The following is a 23,512-nucleotide window of genomic DNA, read 5'->3' on the forward strand; positions in this document are numbered from 1 at the left end:
TACACGTTTTATCGTGTACACCGCACGTGGGACGGGCGCAGCTGACAGATAGTCTGTACGGTGTGGTCTAGGTGTAATATGTTGTATCAGATGTTTGTGTTTGGCGTGCAGTTTTTCTAGGTGTCTTGAGTGAAGTTTGTGTTTGTGTTGGTTGAGTGGACGGATGTTGGAAATTTGGTGTAGAGACTCAGTGGTTCTGAAGTCGCTCCATCGCGAGCCCGTGATGAACTGGACAGCGGCATTCTGAACCTTCTGATGCTCGTAGTTATTGGTGGCACATGTCAGCTGGCTTAGTCCCGGGGACTGGCACAGAATCGGTCTGACGAGGGCTAGGTACAATCGACGTTTGGTTCTCAGTGTTGCAGTTTTGAAGCGTCTGAGCCTACCCAGCACAGCCCTAGCCTTCGCTCCCTGCTTGCGGAAGTGTGGGGTCCAGGTAAGGCCACTATCAAGTGTGCTACCCAGCACACGGGTATGGTCCTTCGCTGGGATGTTTGTGTTGTTTATTTTAAGAGGAGTGTTTGTGATTGTTCTGTTGGTTCGTTTGCAGCGGAAGTGTACAGCATTGCATTTCGACGCGTTGGTCTTAATGCGCCACTGTTGCTCCCACGCGTGTGCCCCGTCTAGGATGTTTTGCATTACGTGTAACGCTCCCTGCAGCGTTTTGTGTCTGCTTATGTGGTTAGTGTCGTCCGCATACGAGAGAGTTAGAGCCTGGTTGCGAGGATAAGCCGGCTCTGGCAGGTCATTCGTATATAGATTGTACAGAGTGGGCCGATGCATTATATATACAGTTGGTGAGGACGGGAGGAAGGCGAAGGATGAGCCGGACAGAACCAGTTCTCGTCTGTCGGCCTAGAGAGAGTAGATCCCATAAAGTATACAAGCAGTTTTTACCGTACATACGTAATTATCTTACAATTAAAGATTGACATACAGATACAGACATTTTATATACATGGAGGATGGTGGGCCATCACAATATATATATATATATATATGTATATATATATATATATATATATCTATATATGTATAGACATATAGACATATATAATGAATTCTCTAATATCTACTGCTTACTCTACTTCTACAATGTATGATATATGAACCGAGTATAGACATTCAGTATTTATGCATACGTAATATATATATATATATATATATATATATATATATATATATATATATACATATATATATATATATATATATATATATATATATATATAATACATTCTCTAATATCTACTGCTTACTTTACTTCTACAATGTATGATACATGAACCGAATATGGACATTCAGTATTCATGCATACGTTATATATATATATATATATATATATATATATATATATATATATATGTATATATATACATGCAATGGAAACACATAAAAAAATGTATCAGTAGTATGATGACTTGCAGTTGGCAATGGCCGATGCAGTTATCCTTTCACGCTCGGCCGAATGACCACAGTGAGTTCCGACACAATATGAGGTCCCGCAGGAGTTCTCTGGAGAGGTCGTGATCTGGTATCCTGTAGCTAAAATGCGTGCGTGAGTGCGTGTGCACGCAGGGCATCTAACGGATTGTTTATTTCCTTCAATCATCTTGCAACACATCACCTCTACAAAGACAAAAATCCTAGGGATATTATGAATAGCACGCGTCACTCACACGCGCCAATGAGTCACCGTTTGAACACAGGACGGTTAAAAGTCGCGCGCCTTTCACTTCCGCGTCTGGCCACCCTGACTCAAAAGACGCGTAGAGTGACGAGGCTTTTATTCGACTAATAGAACTGTATAAGGATAACGTGTGCTTGTGGCAAGTGAAACGTCACCTGTGTAAATATGTGACAGTTTTGATTAACTGGGGAGCGCGCGTCACTGTGTTTGGCCACCCTGAATTAAAAGACGCGTAGTGTGACGTGGCGTGATATACATTGTTGTAATATGTTGCATTGTTTGAGTGAGATGTTTATGATTATGAAATGTGGAGGTCAGTAAGATTGGAGGTATTGTCAAAGCTAGTGCATGTCGGGTACTTTCTTCTACGCATTTGGATCACGTGTCAGGCTCGTGATATATATAATGGTTAGTAAGGATACATACCTCCCCCGACCTCTTTGAGGTATGTCCTTGCACCTCGGGTTAAGGTCGACCCGGTGGTGGTTTGGCATACATTTGCAAAGGAGATATGATAATGTGTCACGTCGCTAGTGGGATATATTGATTTGTAAAATTCATTATTGGCTTGAATGAGTACTAGTAAAGGGAGGGGGTTTACGTATATTATCATATCTTGGAATGTATTCAGTAAGCTAAGATAAAATAGATTTCACTAAAATCTGTTTATCAATGACTTTTTTTTCGATGGAAATAAGAACATAAGAATAAAGGAGACTGCAAAAGACCATAATGCCTACACTAGGCAGCTCCGTATCCATCATCACGTGTCATCCCCATCCATAAATTTGTCTAATCGTTTTTTAAAATAATTGATAGTTTCAGCGCTTACTACATGGTTACTAAGTTTATTCCATTCATCGACCACCCTATTAGTAAACCAACATGTCTGTCACTGTAGTTCTGGATCTCTTTTCAGTGAGATGTTTATTTTTTATTTTTTTTTTATTATTTTTTTTTATTTATTTATTTTTTATTATTACTTTTTTTTTTTTTTTTTTTTTTTTACTGTATTTCATATAAGAATCGGGCAGCACTTGCACTAGGTACCATAGTTTATTGAATGCAAGACATCCTAAAATTAGATATTTGTTAGTGTGTGTGTGTGGAGCAATTTTGAGATTATGTTTGTTGTACATATCTAAAATATAATGACACATATGGAAAATTTGGGTGGCTCGGAGATTTACGTAATTTGCATCGTTCCGTAAAAGGGGGGACTATTCTCTTGTTTCAAAGAGAACTTCACACTGTCTCTCTTTTCTGTGATATTTCACACTTTCATGTATAGAACACATAGATATCAGAGTGTATATGTGTGATATCACTTTTCTATCTTGCATAATGTTCCGTGAAAAATATCTAATATCTATCCTAATGTTGCATCAAATTGATTTGCCTATTTATCATCATATATCTGTATTGATTAATTAGTGGGACACCAGCTTATTTATTCATTTATTCATTATTTTTGTTTCACCATGTGATACATTAATTTTGCTTATATTTATTTCGTGGATATTATGTCGAGGTTTTGTGAATCATTATGGACTACACATACCATGCACACACACACACACACACACACACACACACATATATATATATATATATATATATATATATATATATATATATATATGTTCACTGTAAACCCACTATCGGAGAAATAATAACGGAAATAATGAGAAACTGTATGTTTCGACTACTATCTGTAGTCCTCTTCAGCAGAATGCTTACAGAAAGTAAGATACAGGTTTATATAGGGTGGTGAGGTGGTACATAAAAGGGGGGGATGGGGCAAAGTAGGGGGACTCAGGTTACATGCCCTTGAAATGGCTGGGATGTACCACCTCACCACCCTATATAAACTTGTATCTTACTTTCTGTAAGCATTCTGCTGAAGAGGACTACAGATAGTAGTCGAAATATACAGTTTCTCTTTATTTCCGTTATCATTTCTCCGATAGTGGGTTTACAGTGAACTTTTATAGATGTGTTATAACATACCAATCTCCATATATATATATATATATATATATATATATATATATATATATGTATATATATATATATATGTTGAGACATTCTGACAGGTTGATGTAAGCGGAATAGGAAACACAGGAGTCTTAGTCTTGAGTTTATTCCTTTGAAAAAGTATACCTGCGAAACTAGTCAGGAATAAACTCAAGACTCCTGTGTTTCCTATTCCGCTTACATCATATATATATATATATATATATATATATATATTATGTATATATATGTATATATATATATATATACATATATGTATATATATATATGTGTGTGTGGGTGTATTTACAACTAGGTAAACACACACACACACACACACACACACACACACACATATATATATATATATATATATATATATATATGCAAAGTAGACCACTTGGAAAAAATAAACTAACGAAGCAGAGCGCTTTCGCATATTACATCTTCAGTGCAACAAGTCACTTGTTGCACTGAAGATGTAATATACGAAAGCGCTCTGCTTCGTTAGTTTCTTTTTTTCCAAGTGGTCTACTTTGCATAAATGAACACACGTACCCGTGTTCTTATTAGCATAAATATATATATATATATATATATATATACATATATATATATACATATATTTATATATATACATATATATGGTCTCAAACTGTCCGGAAATAGATTCAATTTGGAAGTAGGTAGAAACAACTTTGCCAACCGTGTAGTTAATGAATGGAATAAACTTCCTGCACAGGTAGTGCAATGTAGTTCAGTTCGAAGCTTTAAGAATCATTTAGATAAATACCTAAGATGCTGTAATGATTATAATTTATCTTATATTATTTGTTTTTGTTTTGTTATAATTTGTCTGTCTGATTTTCATTTATTATTAGTTATATGTCAATTTATTATTATTTACTATTTACCTGTTTGTTTGTTATTTTAACTATACCTATGCATTTATTTATGTATTTTATTTGTTATTTACATTATTATTTTTTTTATTTATTATTTTATTATTAATTTGATTTTTTTTTTTTTTTTTTTTTTTTTTTTGCATCCGACCTAGATATGGATCATATTATTAATATGATTTTTTTTTTTTTTTTTATTTTTTTTGCATCCGACCTAGATATGGATCAAAAGGTCTCCTGACGGCATGCTCCGCCTTTGTAATCCTTTGTAATATATATATATATATATATATATATATATATATATATATATATATATAAAAGGTCATCTGCCGTTCCTATCATTATTCTTGTATTTTGATTATGAAAATCTGTGAGTTTTGTGTTAGGTTCAATGAAGTTGACTGAGTTTAAAACAATGTATGTTTGAGATCGAGGTTTTCGTATGTAAGTACTGCAGTTGGTGTATGGGTTTTGATTATTGTTTATGGTATAGAATAATGATTGACTATCTTTGAGTGGGAGGTTTTGTTATTTTATCTTGAGGATGTGTCTTTCTTGAATTTTGTGTGAGATCTTTCTGTATGTTGGTTGGGTTTGTCAGAGTTATATCGTATCAGAGATGAGTTGGTAAGGTGAGAGTATTTTATTTGTTCAGATGGAATGCATGAAAGTTTGTGCAAACTAACAGTGAATTTAAACTAATGTATATTGGAGATGGTTCTATTATGTTTGCAATTAATGGAGTTAGTATAGTTTTGAGTTTGATATTATTAAAATGTGATTGTTCATGTAACGTTATATATATTGATCTTGTGAATGCGTGTATTATTCCTGGGTCGTCACGATCTGAAGGAAGGTAGAGAAGATTTTTATAGATGGAATAGGTTTGCTAAGTAAAGGCCGCTAATACCATGTTAACCTTTTGAAACGCATGACGTCTTGCGTCTCGTGGGTGGAATATTTAGTGAAAATGCATGGTTTCTGCTTTATGTGTTGGTTTTGTTCATTAAGATTTTGTCGTTGTGTTTTCCTTTATTTGTTTTATTATGTGTTGGCTTTGGGTGACTGTCTGAGTCTTCCTTGGGGCGGGTGTGGTAGGAATTGTGGATAGAACTTGCTGAGTTGTGCTTATTTGCTGGATGTGTTAGTCTGATTTAGTTTAAGGTTAATGTGATATTGAGTTGTTATGGGTTAACAAAAAAGATATTTAGTGTCTAGATATACATGAAGGCAGTTAGTTTGTCTTAGTATTGTGGTTTGTACTTTAGAAGTGTATTGTCTGTGATATTTTATAGAATGCGTTTGAAATATATCTTGCAAATATATTGTGTCAAAAATACATAGGGAGATATTTCTTATGTAATTATTTATTTGTATATTTCTGAGAGTTGATATATTTACAGTGTTTGGTATTATGTATAGAATATTATCTCTATTTTTGTAGTATTTGTTTATTTGTGTTTAGTTGTTGGCTGAGTTGATATATTGGAACCTATATGTACTTGTTTGTGTATTATTGGTTTATTTGTCAGTACATATTTGTTGGCTGATATATACAATTATTTTGGTAGATTTGTGTGGATTTGAAGATTTGGTTGTGCATTATTTACATTACGCATTATGAATGTAGATTTTGACTGTAAATTTCTATTTAACTGAATGTATATGCGTATTTGTGTAGTTGTGTGTAAGAATTTGGGAATCAGGGTACTTTACGTAACGTAGATCTATGTGGATTTGATGTGGAGTCCAGATGCACTGTCGGGTAAATAGAGACTGACGGTACTTTGAAGAAGTTGATGCCACCTTGTCCGAAATTTTGTTGACGTTGCAGTTGACGGCCTGACGTGTCTCGGAAGGAGGGAGGAGGTGGGTGGACGAGTTGGTTGGAGAACGTGGCCGAATTCCTGGTGGTCACGTTCAACCGACGCAAATTACCTGGCCCTTGCCGTGGGTCACGGCGGTGGAGGGTGGAGGCGCGGAACTGGACAGGGTATCGTCGCGGGCCACTACCGTCGGCTACGCTCGACCAACACGAATTTACTGGTCCTTACTGTGGGTCACGGCGGTGGAGAGGGGTGGGGGGTGGAAGCGCTGGATTGGGCAGGGTCTCACCGCGGGCCAACCCCGATAGCTACGCTCGACCGACGCGAAGTTCCTGGTCTTTGCCGTGGGTCACGGCGGTGGAGGGAGGGGTGGAGGTGCAGGACTGGGTAGAGTGTTGATTTTTCGTCAGGCTCCGTACGAGAAGATATAGAAATATATTAAATGATATTACTTTGTATATGTCAATTAGTACTCAAAATGGATGGCGAGGTCGGATGTAATGCTGGAGTGGGTAGTGGTTGCAATCTTTGCTCGGATGGGACGGTTGTGGAGGGATAGTGTGTAGGGTGGGCAGGGCAGGGACTCGCCGCTGAATGAAGTCGCTTGGAACTGCTGACCCTAAAGTCAGTGCGCTGGGTCCCTCGCTACCTGTTGGAGTCGCCTAGCTTCGTTCTAGTAGAGGAATTAAGAAAGTAGTATTACTTACGCAGTGGGCGGGCGAGAATGCCTCGCTATGCGTATGGCGACGCTACGTGCCGGATGGGTGGCAAGGTCGGTTGTCTTGAGCAAATGCTGAAGTAGGTGCGTGGGTTGAATGAAGTCTTGTGGGCAGTTCCCTCGATTTTTCAGTCTGGATTGGATTGTGGGGGCTTGAATGAAGTCTTGAAGTCAACTGCGCTGGGCTTGATTGATGCTGGGTTTCGTTGCGTAGCACTGGGTGTCCTTGTGACTTGACTGGAGTTTGATGCGTTAATGTGTTGAGTTGCTTGAAGTGTTGAAGTTGCTTTGCTGTAAATCACTGCTCTGGGCTAACGACTCTAGTCGTGTAACCGGTCGGTCTCTCCTACTCAGCCACGTCACGGAGGGGTAGCATGGGTAGTCTTGGACGGGCGATCTCTCCTACTCAGACGATGGTCTCTCTTCGGATGGCGGTCTCTCATCGGAGGACCATATCTCTTCGGAGGCGTAGGTAGGGGTAGCGGGCAGCCACCACCGCTGCACACCAATATGTAGCTGTAATTTGGTTAGCTAATCTGGAAATTCGAGCTGGTGGGCAAGTGGGCTGGCAGTCGGCAGACCTGGCGGGCAATGACGGCAGTCGAGATGGTGGGCGGGCGAGCTGGCAGACGACAGATGACCTGGTAGCGTGGCTAGTCGTGGACGAGAGGTTTATCTTTGGAGGTGTGAGGACCAACGCCTGGCACCAATATGTAGCCGTATGTTTGGGCTACACAATTGTGGTGGGCAAAAGGAATGTTAAGTCTTGATTATACTTCGGATTTATTTAAACGGGTACTTTTGGTCATTACATATTGGGATATAATCTCCCAACGGGAGAATATCTCCCCTACCGAGTCTAAGGGAGAGTGTCTCCCCTAGTCTCCTCTCTCTGGCGACGCAATCGCAGCATATATAGGAGAATATGCCTATCTAAGCATGTCACATGTAGGTTGTCAGATACATCTTACATTTGGCATTTATACAATAATATATGTGTGTTAGTTGCATTGCAATGGATGGCTATCATTCGTGGATGTGCCTTGACATGATGTATGTATTGTATCTATGTTAATGTAGCTTGGTAGGTATATGGGAAAGGTTAATGAACTGTCTGACGACACTATGTACTTGTTGGGAGGTGGCTTGATGTACGTTGTTGTGATGTGTTGCTTTGTCTGAGTCAGATGGTGATGATTAGGAAATGTGCAGGTCAGCAAAATTGGAGGTATTGCCCAAAACTAGTGCCTGTTGTGTACCTTCTTATATGTATGTGGATCACGTGTAAGGCATGTGATAATGGTTAATAAGGATACAAGTAACCTATAACCTAATTTTTAACACCCTCAAGTGAGGCCACATCATAGTCCAGTTTCAATCACCACTGACAATGAAAAGGCACCTCTTATAACATAATAGCCTTCTTCCCAAACGCAAACATTTATGGATTATTCTTCCAATTCGGCCAGTACTTGTGGAGACAATTACAGGGCTTAGAACTTCAGACTTGATATAATAATCCAAGAAATGCACTCAGTGTCTATTCTATTCAAGCTTTAACATTTGTGCCTGTCAGTGACGTTGGTGAAAGCCTCACCGAATTTGCCGTTTCACTCGATAAAGAAACTGATGAGATTCTATATGAGTTTCTTAGCTACTTTGAAGGAACGTCGATTGGAATTTTACAGTGTGGGAGACGACGAAGACCTGCATATGCACCGATTTACTATAAATATAATTACCGTTGATGTGGGTAATGGCAGAAAAGTTTATTCAGCTTAGAGGAGGCTCTACGTGTGACAAGGATATCAGTTATATTACAAGTGCCAGTGTCGAAGCTATCTGACATCCTTTAGTCACCTCCTTCCATTCTGACGTTTTACAATTCTTCTCGTGAGTCGATCTTTCAGGAAGTCTATCATACATTGCAGGAGATCCTTTTTAATTCCTTTTAAATGCTCCAATTTCCAAACTAATCATTCAAGAGATATTTTTGTAAAAGCTTTCTCCTGCTCATGTGAGCGAGTGTTCCCGTGCCCTTTATTAACTTTTCATTTTAATCCTTTCGGTGGCTGCAGGGTCAGACACGAGCTTACAAAGAAGTGCGCTTGAATTCAGAAGGCGCAAAGCTTCATACTGATGATTTGTAGTGAATCGGCTTCTAGATTACGTCAACGCCTAGTTTCAGACTTTACCCTTGCAAATATGAATCATTCTAAAATCGTTGCACTAATCCTGATGTGCAGTAGCTCTCTTTACTGCCTGTTTTATATCAAATTGAGGGATGTGGGTGATCGAAACTTTCGTTTTAACTACATGAACCTAAGTTTTTTTGAAGACTGGAGCTCTCCTCCACTAAGATGGGTTCCAGTCCAGAACAAGTCGGAATATGTGGGCGAGATGGCCAATGCAACACTCCCCTTCTTGAAGCTTGATTCTCCAGAAACCAAAGAACTCCTAGACGGGAACGTGGACTGCAGCAAGCCTTGGGTAACCATTCCAACATCTGGGCAACTCGGGAGCAACGTTATGCAGACTTTCTTTGTGTACAACCTCAGGTTTAAGCACAAACTGCAGGTACGAAAAACGCTATACAATTTTATTTGTGTATAATGTCAAAAACAAATACATGCTGTGAGTATAAATTCAAAAACATATCTAATTTCCACACAGCTGTAGTGAGAATAGTGCCCCATTTCTATTTTCAAGACAACACCATTTCGCAGTCACACAAAACAGATTTAAACGATAAATACAAAGGCTTGGAGGAGGTTTTCTTTCCCAGCCTTTCTGAATAATTTTTCTAATTCACCATCCCACTCCCACAAAGTGAGAAGTGAGAAACCCATGAAAAGGCAATCCCTGTCAGTTGCGGTACCAGGAATCGAACTCATGACCACCTGCTCATGATTTTTTTTTTTTTTTTTTTTTTTTTTTTATTGGATGGCATGAATTGAACATATAATTTCGAGCAGTTACAATACCATGACACGCCAACTACATGGGTTGCAAAAAGACAAAATGGACAGTGGCACAACACATGTGAGACTCCTTAGATGGTGATTTGCCGAATACACTATATCCATCTAACCAAGAAAGAATAAGACTATACTAAGGTCAAGAGAAAGTACCATAAAGAATATAATAAACGCACAGTTAGCCACAACTTTTATCGACATATGACGTAAGTGGGAGTAGGAAACACAGGAGTCTTAGGGTGAGTTTATTCTTGACTAATTTCGCAGGTATGCTTTTTCAAAGAAATTGTATATCAGATTGACTGGTTGAACATGTGATTATCTACACACCTGCCTCACTCCCTTCGGAGTCCATAAGTGTTGTCTAGAATGTGGTCTGTTGAGCCTAGCTGTGATCAGCTATGTTGGCGTTCCATAATTATCTGTGAGGCGGATATCGTCGCAAGATATGGGAGTGCCGTTCTATATCTTCGGTTATGTAAAATACTACGTCAGCTCCAGTCTTCCAGGCTTCGGGGTCCGTGACGTTGAATTGCTTTCCTCCCCTCAGGACGATATTGTCATTGCCGCTATATAGATGGCATTTTCGTTAGAGTCAAAGATATTCATGAGCCCCAAAGAATCAGAGAACGACTCATAGAAGCTTCCGGCCATAATTTTACGTTCGAAGAATCGAACAATGGCCGTTTGCCCTTCCTCGATGTCTTAGTAACTAGTCATAACAACAAGTACACCACATCAGTATACGTAAAACCCAGCAACAAAAACCTCTGACTTAATGGTAAAAGTGAATGCCCTCAACGATACTTAACCTCCACTATCAACGCATACATACGACGCGCCATATCGCACTGCTCTACATGGAAAGATACACACACTGAACTGGAAAGACTTATCCAAGTCCTTATTAACAATGGGTACAGTAACAACTTAGTCAACGAAGCAACACAACGAGCTATCAACAACTGGTATTCCAACAAACCCACCACACAAAGACAAGAAAACATCAATATATATTACAGAAATTACATGTCATCAGAATATAAGACAGATGAAAAAGTCATTAAAGACATAATTACAAAACACGTCAAGCCCACTGACCCAGAGGACAAAATATCACTGACCATATACTACAAGACCCGAAAGACGTCACAACTTTTACTTAGAAACCGCCCTCCCAAATCGACACCGTCTTTACAAGAAAACCACGTCATTTACCAACATAATTGTACCGTTGAGAGCTGTGGGTCTCAAACATACATCGGGATGACGAGGACAAAACTTACAGGACGATTAACTTGCCACCTACAACATGAAGCCATAAAAGATCACTATACCACCAAACATAATACTTACCTCACCCACCAAAACTTAGAAGAAGGAACAGTAACAATAGACAGAGAAAGAGACTCCCACAGATTAGCATTTATTGAAGCAATTTATATAGCAGTATTAAAACCAACCATGAACATACACAGCATAGACCTCCAGATTCTCTCATCCCAAAAGCGCACCTGACCTCTCCTAGTGATTCCTGAAGACTATGAAGCAGCCAATCAGGAAGATCGCTTTACACGACACCACCCAAACAATCAGAAATAAAATAGTATATAAACGTCAGACACACACACCCAAAACAGTTAGCCTGAAGATGGTCTCCAGAGAAGACCGAAACGTCCAACACCGTAAATTAGCAAGAGAAATTGAAGTTCTCAACAAAAAGATAAACAATGCAGAAACAGCAATATTACTTAATCTCGTCTGTCAACAAGTCTTTAAGGCATATTAAATTGTATGCAACAGCAAATTGAGCTCTGATGAGTTTCCGATGAAGATTTTCAAGTCTTCTGAAGATCTCTAGCATGGGGAGGCAAAGAAAACACTAAGTTCCCGATAAAAGCCATCTAATGGGTGGAACAGGATACAAGACGTTTCGCTAATCACAGTTAGCATTTTCAATTGTAACAAGAACAGAGAAATGGGTGACTATAAAGTCAGAAAGTAAACACTGGGAAAGATCACAAAGAGGTTGACCGTTACTCTGGTCTAAAACTGGGAACGGACACGTTTGAATACTGGGGAAGGATACGTGGGAGGAGGTCACAGTGCAATAAAAGAATGAATAAATTGAAGAATTTCTTTTCATTGTTGTTGAGCCGCTCTTGGCCTCACTGATAGCCATAATCAAACGCAGGATTAGTAGATATATGTATAAGCAAATAAGTAATAGAGGAATATTCGTGAGTCAATAGATAAATGATTTAATAAACAACAAAAAATTTTGTTAATGTATATATGATGAGGCAAATATGGAAGTGAAAAAGATGTTGGCAGAATTACGAAGACTGAGAAAAGCAAGATAGAGATGACTTTTTTTTTTTTTTTTTTTTTTACCCTTCTCTTCGCAAGGGAGGTCCTTAAATTGTATATTTATAATCCCAACAGGCCGGCATGACACGCCCTATGTGGGATTACCTACGTAAAGTATTCCCCTACACCCACCATCGGCTTCTTCCACCTGACTGTCTCAAACAAGTGAGTACTAGCTTCCTAGAGCAGGAATGTCAGACTGTGTTGTCATGAGAGTCACATATCATAACAATTTACCCTTTGCAACTAACTGAAGTAATTTAATCTAATTCATTGCAAAATATTTATTTTTCTTTAATTTAGAAACATACAATGTACATACTAATGTTTTAACAACATTCATGGATACAAAGGCAGTAGTTAAAAAATAACAAGTGGTAACACGTATTTGCAGGGAGGGAAGAGGAGGTGGAGTAGGGTGAGAGGAGGAAGGAGGAGTGGGGTGGTAGGAGGGAGGAGGTGTGGGGTGGGAGAGGGTAGGGGATGGGAAGGGGAGTAGGGTGGAAAAGGGGGAGGAGGAGGAGGAGTGGGGTGGGGTGGGAAAAGGGTGTAGGGGGAGGAACGGGGTGGGAGGGGGTAGGAGGTGGAGGAGGAGCGGGGTAGGAATGGGAAGGAGGAGGAGGAGCAGGAGGAGGGGGGGATGGCTTCTGACGATGGGGTGGGCGGGTGTTGGGGGAGGGCGGTGGTGGTGTTTTTTTTTTTTTAATTTGGGAGTGAAGTATCACTCCCACGGGCTTTGAGCCCGTGCGGTGGTGTTTATGTAAGACACACCTTGTGGAGAGGAGGTGGAATAGTGTAACTAGTCAGAGGGTGATAGGGGGCAGTAGAAAAGAGAGCCAACTCTCCATTTCCCACCACAGCATCGGTCTTTGACAAATTCGATTTTAACCCATGCAGTCTTTAGTACGTAAATATATGCTTTGCTTTTTTGTGCCATTTTACGGCCCTTAATTTTTGTTTGCACGAAATGTGACAACAAGAAGACACCAGAAACAAACAAAAAGAAACAAAAACACATCGATTAAAAAAAAAAAAAAAAAGATAGTGGTTCTTCTGTCCGACCGGTCATTCCCCACTTGGCAACTCCGCCATTCCCCACCAGTGGGGAATTCCCCACAGGTTAAGAACCACTGCTCTAGTAGCTGACGGATCTCATAGGAGCTTTGAAGGCGGCAGAGGCGGCTCACAAGACCTTCAGGGGGAGCTGGTGGTGGTCCGATTTCAAATCCTGCCCAGGGCCGAAATAATTTTTAGTATCGCTACACTGCGAGTCGTTATTTCAACTCTCGTGGGCAGGGAGTTGGGTGTGTGTGTGCGTGTAAGGTCACAGCATTACTCATAGGTCGCTCATATACGAGCTCTAAGTTCTCTTTCGGAAGGGAAATAGCTATCGATCACGAGTCCAACACGTGATCTAAGACCATGAATCACACACACACATGCATACACACACACACACACACACACACACACACACACACACACACACACACACACACATATATATATATATATATATATATATATATGTATATATATATATATATATATATATATATAGGGATGAATGGGCTAGATACACTTATATATATATATATATATATATATATACATATATATATACATATATATATATATATACTTATATATATATATATATATATATATATATATATATATATATATATATATATATATATATATATATATATATATAATTGTCAGCCATTTCACCTCGCTCACGGACCCCGCTGCAGAAATTAACGGGCACGTCGCAAGCTGAGGAGGCAACGGAGCGTTTGCGTTGTTGTCCTTCCTGCCAGATGTGCATTGCCCTGTCTGCATCCCACGTGTGAGGAGAGAGAGGGGTTGATGTAATATCGCGAAGATATAGAGACTGAATGGACAAAGGGATGACACGGGCCGAAGGATTTCTTTCTTTCTTTCTTTCTTTTGTTATCATCACTGGATAGAGGTGGGGTATGTCATGAAACGGTGGGGGTAAGCCAGATTCGAATGTCGGGCTCTGATGTGAAGGCGTTGCTTCGCTCCGTTCCCTGACGCAGGGAAATATGTGGCACTGCAAAGTGCTGAGGTGGGAAGGACAATGAATGAGTTTTTATACTGTATATAAGGTGTGTGTGTGTGTGTGAGTGTGTGTGTGTGTGTGTGTGTGTGTGTGTGTGTGTGTGTGTGTGTGTGTGTGTGTGTGTGTGTGTGTGTGTACTTAACTTGGTCATTTCCCTAACAAGAGGCAGAAAGCTCTTTAATGTGTATATATATATATATATATATATATATATATATGTGTGTGTGTGTGTGTGTGTGTATGCGTATTTATATACATGTTGGTGTGTATTAATATGCTTGCATAGTGAGTTCCTAATCATTTTTGTTGCAAACAAAATAGCAATGATGCAACAGCAACTTAAAATATAGGCATACATGCATAATTCTGATATAGCATGTGTCAAGTTTAGGTGTCTGCAATAGTACAAATTTTGTCGCCTGTATCTAGAATTTTTTTAATTTTACCAATGGAGCGATGTGTAGAAGTTCCTTCCTGCATTTTCCTCCCGCAAGACTTGTTTTGACTGCCACCCGGCTTACAACGGAGGGAAAAGGCAATTGGTACTTACAGTGATATTATTGCTGCAGTGTAGGGCAGTGGGCGAGATGCAGGGATGACCCGTCATCCAGGAGGAGCTAAGATAAGAGGGAGGAAGCGGGGTGAATGGGCGTGGAGTATGTGGGGATGGAATGAGTGGGAGTGGATTTTATGCCTTTGTTTCTAGGCTACCTCCCTTGTAAGGGGGGGAGGGAATCCGCTGATATATGTGTGTGTTTTTCTATATTTTAGCTGAAAGGAATGAAGAAAGTGACACATAATACCATCATTGGAGAACTTGCCAAGAAGGACGGACAGCGACGCTTCCTCGCGCAGCCCGCCATCCACCCCCTGGACGAACTGTGGTATCTCAGGTAGGTGGTGCGCTCGACCAGTCTACCAGTGACGGTGATCTCGATCAAATAATTCCGACTGTCGTCCCCGGATTCGAACCGAGACTCGTGAATTACAAAACCATTGCTCTACCAATTGAGCTAGCGAGCCTATAAAATTCTCCAACCTGGGAGTTAATCTACTCCCGAGGAACTACGTCGACTGCAAACTAACGTCCGTACTTAATTTTATAATGAACCAAGGCCAACTTGTAGCTCGTGGTTAAGCTGGTACGTGTCCTTGATGAACTTATCGTTGTTGTCATACCCAGGTTGTATAATTTTATAGGCTCGCTAGCTCAATTGGTAGAGCGATGACTTTGTAATTCACGAGTCTCGGTTCGAATCCGGGGACGACAGTCGGAATTATTTGATCGACATTACCGTCACTGGTGATTCTATTCAGGTACGACAACGACGATAAGTTTATCAAGTAATAACTATATACTCACATCCTGTACGCATACTTTACCTCGGAACAAACCAATATTATTTGTTACGCTTCTGCTGTTTGTATAGTAAAAATTTAGTGTATCCTCCCTCCACCTGTTTAAGTAATTCTTCTCACAGTCATTCTCTGAGCTGTTTCTGTTGTCTAAACTATATTCTGATTCTTTTCCCCCGACTACCACGTAATCTAAAAAATAATAATACAAAAAAAAAACAAAAAAAAACAGGATGCCTACTTCTAGCTCAAGGGATTCAGCAAGGAGCCGAAATCCTTTGGGTGACAAGTGCACCCCGTTTTTTTTTTTTTTTTTATATATAGATAAATTTTGCCGTAAAAGTGATCCCAATTATCTATAAATGCCTATCTAGTGATCTTACAATGATTTGCTAGCCTACAACTCATTGTAATAACCCTGGAATCCCACATGCCTCCAAATTTACGCCTAGGAAGGATTCCATTTAAATAGGAACCCCTCCCTTATCCCTAATCTTATCTAACGCATCCCGGAACCGCACGATTAATTCCTCGCTCCATAACTTATGTCATTCCCTCCTGCACTCAAGCAAACAATGGGCCTCTCACCTTCCCCAACCATACACTGTACAATCCTCTCTCTAACATCATCTATCCCAGTCCCGAGGAAACAAAACTGAGGCCTATGTTTTCTACCAACTGCGCCATTGAGTCGCGCGCGCTGTGTGTGTGAATAGGTTTGCTTGGGTCTGTTACCTTACATATTCATATAATGTTTGAAACATATGTATTATAGTTCACATAAATGACAGAGCTTCCAAGGACTTCACTTTCTTCATAGTGAAGCTACTATATTTACTAACATCGTTCGCACACTTTACACAATGTAAAAAAAAATAATAATAATAATAATTGACTCACAGTCAATAATCTGTTTTTTCGTCCGTCAGGGCAGCATGAGTAGAGTCAAGTCCATTGCTCTAACGACACATCCATCGGTTCCACTTGACAAGTGTGATCTTCCTTTTCCAGGAAAGTACTCATTGAAGAGTTTCGCTTCGCCGAACACATCCTAGTCGAAGCCAGGCTTGTTCTAGAGAACCTCCTTGACAAATGGAGGCAGCGGATGAGCACCATTGAGCCCCAGCGTCTAAGGCAGTGTAACTATTATCAGCAGTTTACTACCTGATTATGAAAACATGAATTAGATCAAGTGACTCCAAGCGTGTAAGTGTGTGTGTGTGTGTGTGTGTGTGTGTGTGTGTGTGTGTGTGTGTGTGTGTGTGTGTGTGTGTGTGTGTGTGTGTGTGTGTGTGTGTGTGTGTGTGTGAAAGGTATTGCTAAAAAGAGACAGGCTTATAAGTAATACAAGTGCTCGGTTCACCTAATGAATTATCAAAGTTATGTAACAATACAGAGATTTAAAAAAGACAATAAAAAACGAAAACGACAATACGAAGCGAATATCGCTGATACAAAGAGAATTCCAAAGAATTCTATAGTAACATTAGATATAAAAAGATTATTAGGAATCACATCGGTCCATTATTATCTGCTGACGGTGAACTAGAATATTCAAATGAGGGAATGTGTGATATCTTAAACAATTATTTCAGTTCAGTATTCGTAAACGAATCATCTCAAAGTGAACTTCAAACTGAAACCTATGAAAAGTCTATAGTGAATTTACTCACTAAGGTAAATATAACAAAAGAAAAAATTAAAAGGCGTATAGAAAAATTCAAAGTTAATAAAATACTAAAGCCTGACGGTTGACATCCAAGAATCTTAAAGGAAACAAAAAAATGAGATTGCTGTTCCATTAGAAATTATTTTCAAGAAATCCATCATATCCGGAGATGTCCCAAAAGAATGAAATATAGCTAACGTTACTCCCATATTCAAAAAAGGTGACAAAAAGAAACCAAATAACTACATGCCTATAAGCTTGACTTCAATCGTAGGAGAAATTATGGAAACTATCATCAGATATACTATCGAACATCATTTAGAAAGTAACTGTTTGATGAATAATAGCCAGCATGGATTCAGACGGAAACGTTCTTGCGTGACTAACTTACTCGAATTCTACAACACAGTCATCTCAAGTTATGACAAAAGAAACCAAATAGACTCCACACACACACACACACACACTTCACGTACTTCCACTTGTGTTTTGTTAAATAAGGTAGTTCCCTTGACTGCACCTTAAAGCCCCTTCCATTGGTAAATGAAGACTTGAAAATATTATTCATTATCTTAGCTTGCTTCTTCATATATCATTCCTTCAACTTTTAACTCGTATGTCCCTTTCGTGTTTCAGCTTGTCATTTACAAATGTGTAGAATAACCTAGGTTCATCTTTACACTTGTCAGTAACTAGACTTATCACTTCTCAAAGTTCTTTTCTCCTCTCTTCTACTTTTTTGTGTATTTATTCCTGGTTTCTTCTGCCTTGTTTATTCTCCTCTTCCCTTACTTCTCCCATGCCTTGTCTCTCTTTTCTTTTGTTGTTGTGCATCTTTTGTTAAATCAATCCTTTTTGTGATTCTCTTGCACTTGGCACACACTTTTTCACCCATGTTATAAACGTTCAGGAAGATTTGCCATCTCTTCCTTTTTTCTTTTATTTTGCTTAACTCCTCTAATTCTCTTTTTGAAGGTAGATTTTTTTTAATAGATACTCGTAGTTTCTGCATAGTTGTTTCTCTCTCTCCTATGTACGATTATTCTCTTATTTCTTTCAGACTAAAATCAAGGACTACGTTATTACTTTAACTCCCGGGTACTAGTAATTCAGTGTCTCAATGCTGCCTAGATCAAATCCAATCTTCTTAGTGTACCTTCGCCTCTGTAATTTGCTGGTTGTTTCCACAATTGGGCTATTAAATTATTCATTGTTATATTCAACAGATTAATGGCTCATGATTACTCAATCAATCCCTTGTCCCTGCCCTCTCTAGCATTTAGGAACTCTCCTCCGGACGAGTTTATGTCACTCAGGCAAGAAATATTGTGTTGTTGTCTAGGATTCTTAGTTTAATCATCGGAGTATTAGATGTTCTGTGTCCTCTCTGCAGTGGTTGTATCTGAGGGTAGTTTGGATCTGTGGTTGGGCCTATTCTGTGTTGGTACTCTTTCAGTGCTCGATGGTGTCCTGACTGCAAGTGTGATGGTGTGATTCTTATCAGATGTGTGATTTTATTTTTCCGTGGGGCTGGGGGATCTCGGGAGATGCTGATCCAGTATAGGCAGAATCCACCTCAAACAAATAATACCATAAGTTACAGATCACACAATAATTTTGAGTGACAACAAATTTCCTATACGCGGAAATCTAACTTTTACACTTGTACAAACTCATTCATGGAACACAATACGAGTATAGCACCCCCTTATACAAAACTCGTAACACTCACCACCCTCATCCAATAAAACTAGCCCGAACAAACTCATACTCTTAATTCTCATAGATAGGCCTAGAACCTAACAAGGTTCTTTGCCGCTTCTTCCCGCCAGTACACAAATCCAAATGAAAGTAAACAGAACAGAGTTAATCAAATCCGACTCCACTGTGACCACCATACAACATTTACTACATACCAAAGCAGGCTACTTAACACGACAGATTGCACATGCCCACTCTGACAGGTGGCCTTGCACTCAATCAAGAAAGGTACTCTCTCCAGCACTGGCAGCACACATACATGACGTAGCATATATAGGGTGGAGGATCTTTATTAGGCTGAAGCCCAAGAGGGCAACCAGTTTCCCCCTCAAAGGAAATCGCAACCCACTGTCTCCAACACCAACACCAAGCATATCTGCTTCCACTGCAACAGAAACAGGGTATGGTTTTAAAATTCTACTATTTCTAATGTTATGCAGTCAAAGGAAACAAAACCTACCATGAATTAGCTTTACATCTAACCACACCTCACCCTAGGTATACTGTATATTATTACTTTATCTAATGAGCTACCAAGATATATGCAACGTATATCAGTGGTTTGGACCCTTAGGAATCTGAATTACTTCCAGCCGAGCCAGGGGCGGTGGTGGGAGTGCACGTGAGAAGGACCGACAAGGCGCAGGAGATCAAAAAAGTTTTCCACACAACTCTTATTTCACCCGCCTACTTCCATCTCGCAATCGCTTCTGCAAGGAAAATGTAGGTCTTGTCTCTCTAATTTTAAGATCGCTTGGTGGTCATTTAACGTTTTTTTTATATATATATGTTTGTTTCTACTTCGAGATATTTCATTATTGTCGCATTCAGTCTGGCGAAAGGCTTACTCACGATGTGCGGTAAGTAAACTCGATTTCTGGTTTTCCTCCAACAGGTTCGATAATGTGGCTTTTGTTGTTCTAACCGACGACATGGAGTGGACTCACCAGAATCTGCTAACCGCGCATCCGGACGCAGTGCTTCAAGACATGCCCAGCAAACGCGACACAGACTTGGCGATCATGTCTCTTTGCGACCACGTCATCACCAGCGTCGGCAACTTCGGCTTCCTGGGGGGCTGGCTATCTGGGGGGAAAATTTTCTACCCTGAAGCTATATTTAAAGGTAAAGACAGGTCATTACCTGCCCAGGCGGAGAATTCCAAAAGATATAATCACTTTATAGCTATTTCGTATAATCAAACAAATTAGTTGAGAGATCGTTTTGTCCTTATCAGCGATGCAAAGACTTATTTCAGGAACTGTCTAGTTTCTGCAACTTGTGTTTCTAAAATACCCGACTTTAGTAAAGCTCAGTTCATAGGACTACGTCAGGAGCTTCAGCTTACAGATTGGGAGGCAAAATTAAGCGAAAGACCTGTAGATCAGATGTGGGAAATATTTCAAAATACGCTCACTAAGATGATTGATACTTACATTCCTTTTAAGGACAGACGTCCCCCAAAATGGCTTGACAAAGAAACTGAAAAAAGTATTGCTAAAAAGACACACTTACAAGAAATATAAGTGCTCGGGAGCATCTAATGACTATCAAAGTTATGTATTAATACAGAGAGATTTAAAAAAGACAATAAAAAACGAAAACGACAATACGAAATTAATATCGCTGATAAATCCAAAGAGAATCCCAAAGAATTCTATAGTTATATTAGAGATAAAAAGGTTGTTAGGAACCACATTGGTCCACTTTTATCTGCTGGCGGTCAACTTGAATATTCATACGAAGGAATGTGTGATAATTTAAACAATTATTTTAGCTCAGTATCCGTAAACGAAAGTCTAGGGTAAACTAGACTCAAGTGAGAAAAACTGTTCAAAATTACAATATCGCTTACGATAAAAACTAACTTTGGATTTCTTATGGAGAAGATTCCAGCCCTTTTACCTGGAAGTAAGATGTTCAGATTCCTTTTTTGACAAGTTTAAATCCCGCACAAGATTATTCAGATTTCCCTGACTCAATAAATGTGATTCACTTGAAGAACAGATTGGCATAAGGTGCATACAATCTCACGCAGTATTGCCAAAATCAATGTTGCCAACAACTCGATTGAAATTTATCCAACGTAACACATGTAACGTAACATACCGTGCAACACAAAAACTGTGGGTGATGGAAAAAAAATTACATTATTTTTGGATTCTGCATGCAAAAACATATAAGGAAAATTTCTTTGCTGACCAGTGGTACTGATGTTCCCTCAATCAACTTTCTTGTGAATGATGAGCTTGGGCCTGGGGTTCCCAACCTTGGGCACATGTGCCCCCAATAGTACATTTGTAGTATTTTGGGGTTACATTAGGCTATTCGAGCACTGTTGTAATTTCCGCCAACATAGCTTTATGAGTCAGCATTTTCAATGCTGCTGCGAATTACCTCAAAATACAGATCAAAATTCAAAACGCCTGGATATGTTTTCATTGTGCTGTTGCTAAAGTTTTTGTCCCCCCACAAAAAAAAATAATAATAATAATAAAATTCTCAACCTTTTCATTGGTAATACTTAGTTTTGGTTACATTGTTTTGAATAGTTTTGAGTACTTTTACTTAGCAATGATCATCATGGGTAATTATTAAGATATGTATGCGACAGAACAAAATATTCTATCAATTACCTGAGTTTAATCTATTGGTGTTATCACCATTAATATTCTTGTGTAGTCTACACGTACAGATTTCATAATAAAATCATATCGAAGCATAAATTTAATCTTTTTTTTTTCCTTTAATTTTTAGTGGTACACGGACGTCTATAAAAATGCCAAAGTAGTACAAAGGAACAAAAAGGTTTGGAACCTCTGGCTTAGGCAATGATATGGCATGGCCAGTGTGATTACTCTAGGTGCTTTGTTCCAAAGAGTTCATGATACGAGTGCCGTTTGTATATGAGTTTATAAAGCACTAAAAAATTACCGTAGTCTTTAAGTTTTAAGTTTTTTTGTAAAGGTCCATTTTAGAAATATCCAGCAAGAAATAATATTAAGCAGTAATGATGTGAATATTAATATCATATATGAATATATTAGCGGTCTATATTATATATACATATATATATATATATATATATATATATATATATATATTTTACATGATTTACTTGTATCGTTTTTTATGCAGGCGCTTAACAATATTTGCGAGGAAGGTGCATGTATAGTATATGTAAAATATAACTTATAGAGGGTTTCTATCTTCAAGAAATGATGTGCAGTCCAAGGTGGTGAACACTGTGTTAATTGATCCTATGGAGTGAAGATAACTCAACACAGGAAAAGAATAATGATCTGGAACTGTGACATCATTGACACGCCTATAATCCACAACAGGGAGGGATTCATTCTTTTTGGGCACAAGAAGGAGTAGGGAGTTCCACTTGGAACGAGACTCTTGGATAACATCTTCACTTAACAATTATTCATCAACCAAAGACTGAGCTACAAATCTACGAGAATGAGGCAACCTGTAAGAAGGTACGTAGACTGGACGCACCCCTGGTTTAAGATCAATGCTATGAACAAAACGATCCGTAATTCCTAGCCGTTCACCAGGTAAGGCCAAAGCTTGACGATGTGTCAATAACAATTCAATGAGACGGTCTCTTACCCCAGGGAAATAAATTTTACCTACATATGTCGCATACTGAGAGTTGGGAAGAGACAGCAGCCACTAAAGGGACTATTTTGGATTGGTCACAGTTAGTCTTTGGGATTGTGATACGGGCACTTGTGAAAATTGGACTGAGTATGTTTGGGAATTGAACTATTGTCTGCTCTAAGCTGCAAAATCTTGGAACACTGACCATTAGAATGGCTACACTGTCCATGTAGCTAGAATGAGGCTGAAATGTCGGTGTTGAAAAGTCATGAGTGAGGGTAGAAGAGGAATTAGTAGAACGTCTATGTACAGGAGCCTGCTTAGACTTTCGCTCATGACGCTTACGAAGGAAACAGAAAGCACTAGTAGATGTAGATGTAAGAGTACTCTGTGTAGGTGTCGAAGACAGAGGAGGTGGTAGAGGAGGAAAAAGAACCTCCGTAGTCTGCTGTAAATGACTAGGTAGTACAGGAGCTAGCAATGCACGGTGAGGCAATTCTCTTAACTTTCTAGAAAGCTTTG

At 39.2% G+C, this 23,512-nt stretch overlaps 1 protein-coding gene across 1 annotated transcript; it reads left to right on the forward strand.

Annotated features, from left to right (window-relative positions):
- The first annotated feature begins 9,251 nt into the window (after positions 1-9,251).
- On the forward strand, positions 9,252-22,228 carry LOC143037660 (galactoside alpha-(1,2)-fucosyltransferase 1-like). The gene is made up of 6 exons (XM_076206178.1): positions 9,252-9,732; positions 12,579-12,668; positions 15,364-15,485; positions 16,960-17,087; positions 19,972-20,101; positions 20,274-22,228. The coding sequence occupies exons 1-6, from the start codon at positions 9,295-9,297 to the stop codon at positions 20,587-20,589; spliced, it is 1,224 nt and encodes a 407-aa protein (XP_076062293.1). The 5' UTR covers positions 9,252-9,294; the 3' UTR covers positions 20,590-22,228.
- Positions 22,229-23,512: the final 1,284 nt, after the last annotated feature.

The sequence above is a fragment of the Oratosquilla oratoria genome, chromosome 23 (assembly GCF_046742065.1).
Source record: "Oratosquilla oratoria isolate Oo_2021 chromosome 23, ASM4674206v1, whole genome shotgun sequence".
Classification (NCBI taxonomy): Eukaryota; Metazoa; Arthropoda; class Malacostraca; order Stomatopoda; family Squillidae; genus Oratosquilla; species Oratosquilla oratoria.

Bases quoted from the DNA above. Each gene is read 5' to 3' on its own strand.
- LOC143037660 (XM_076206178.1), top strand. From the start codon at position 9,295: ATGATTTGTAGTGAATCGGCTTCTAGATTACGTCAACGCCTAGTTTCA. The intron at 15,486-16,959 runs GTAGGTGGTGCG...TTCCTTTTCCAG, and splicing joins GACGAACTGTGGTATCTCAG to GAAAGTACTCATTGAAGAGT. The intron at 20,102-20,273 runs GTAGGTCTTGTC...TTCCTCCAACAG, and splicing joins ATCGCTTCTGCAAGGAAAAT to GTTCGATAATGTGGCTTTTG.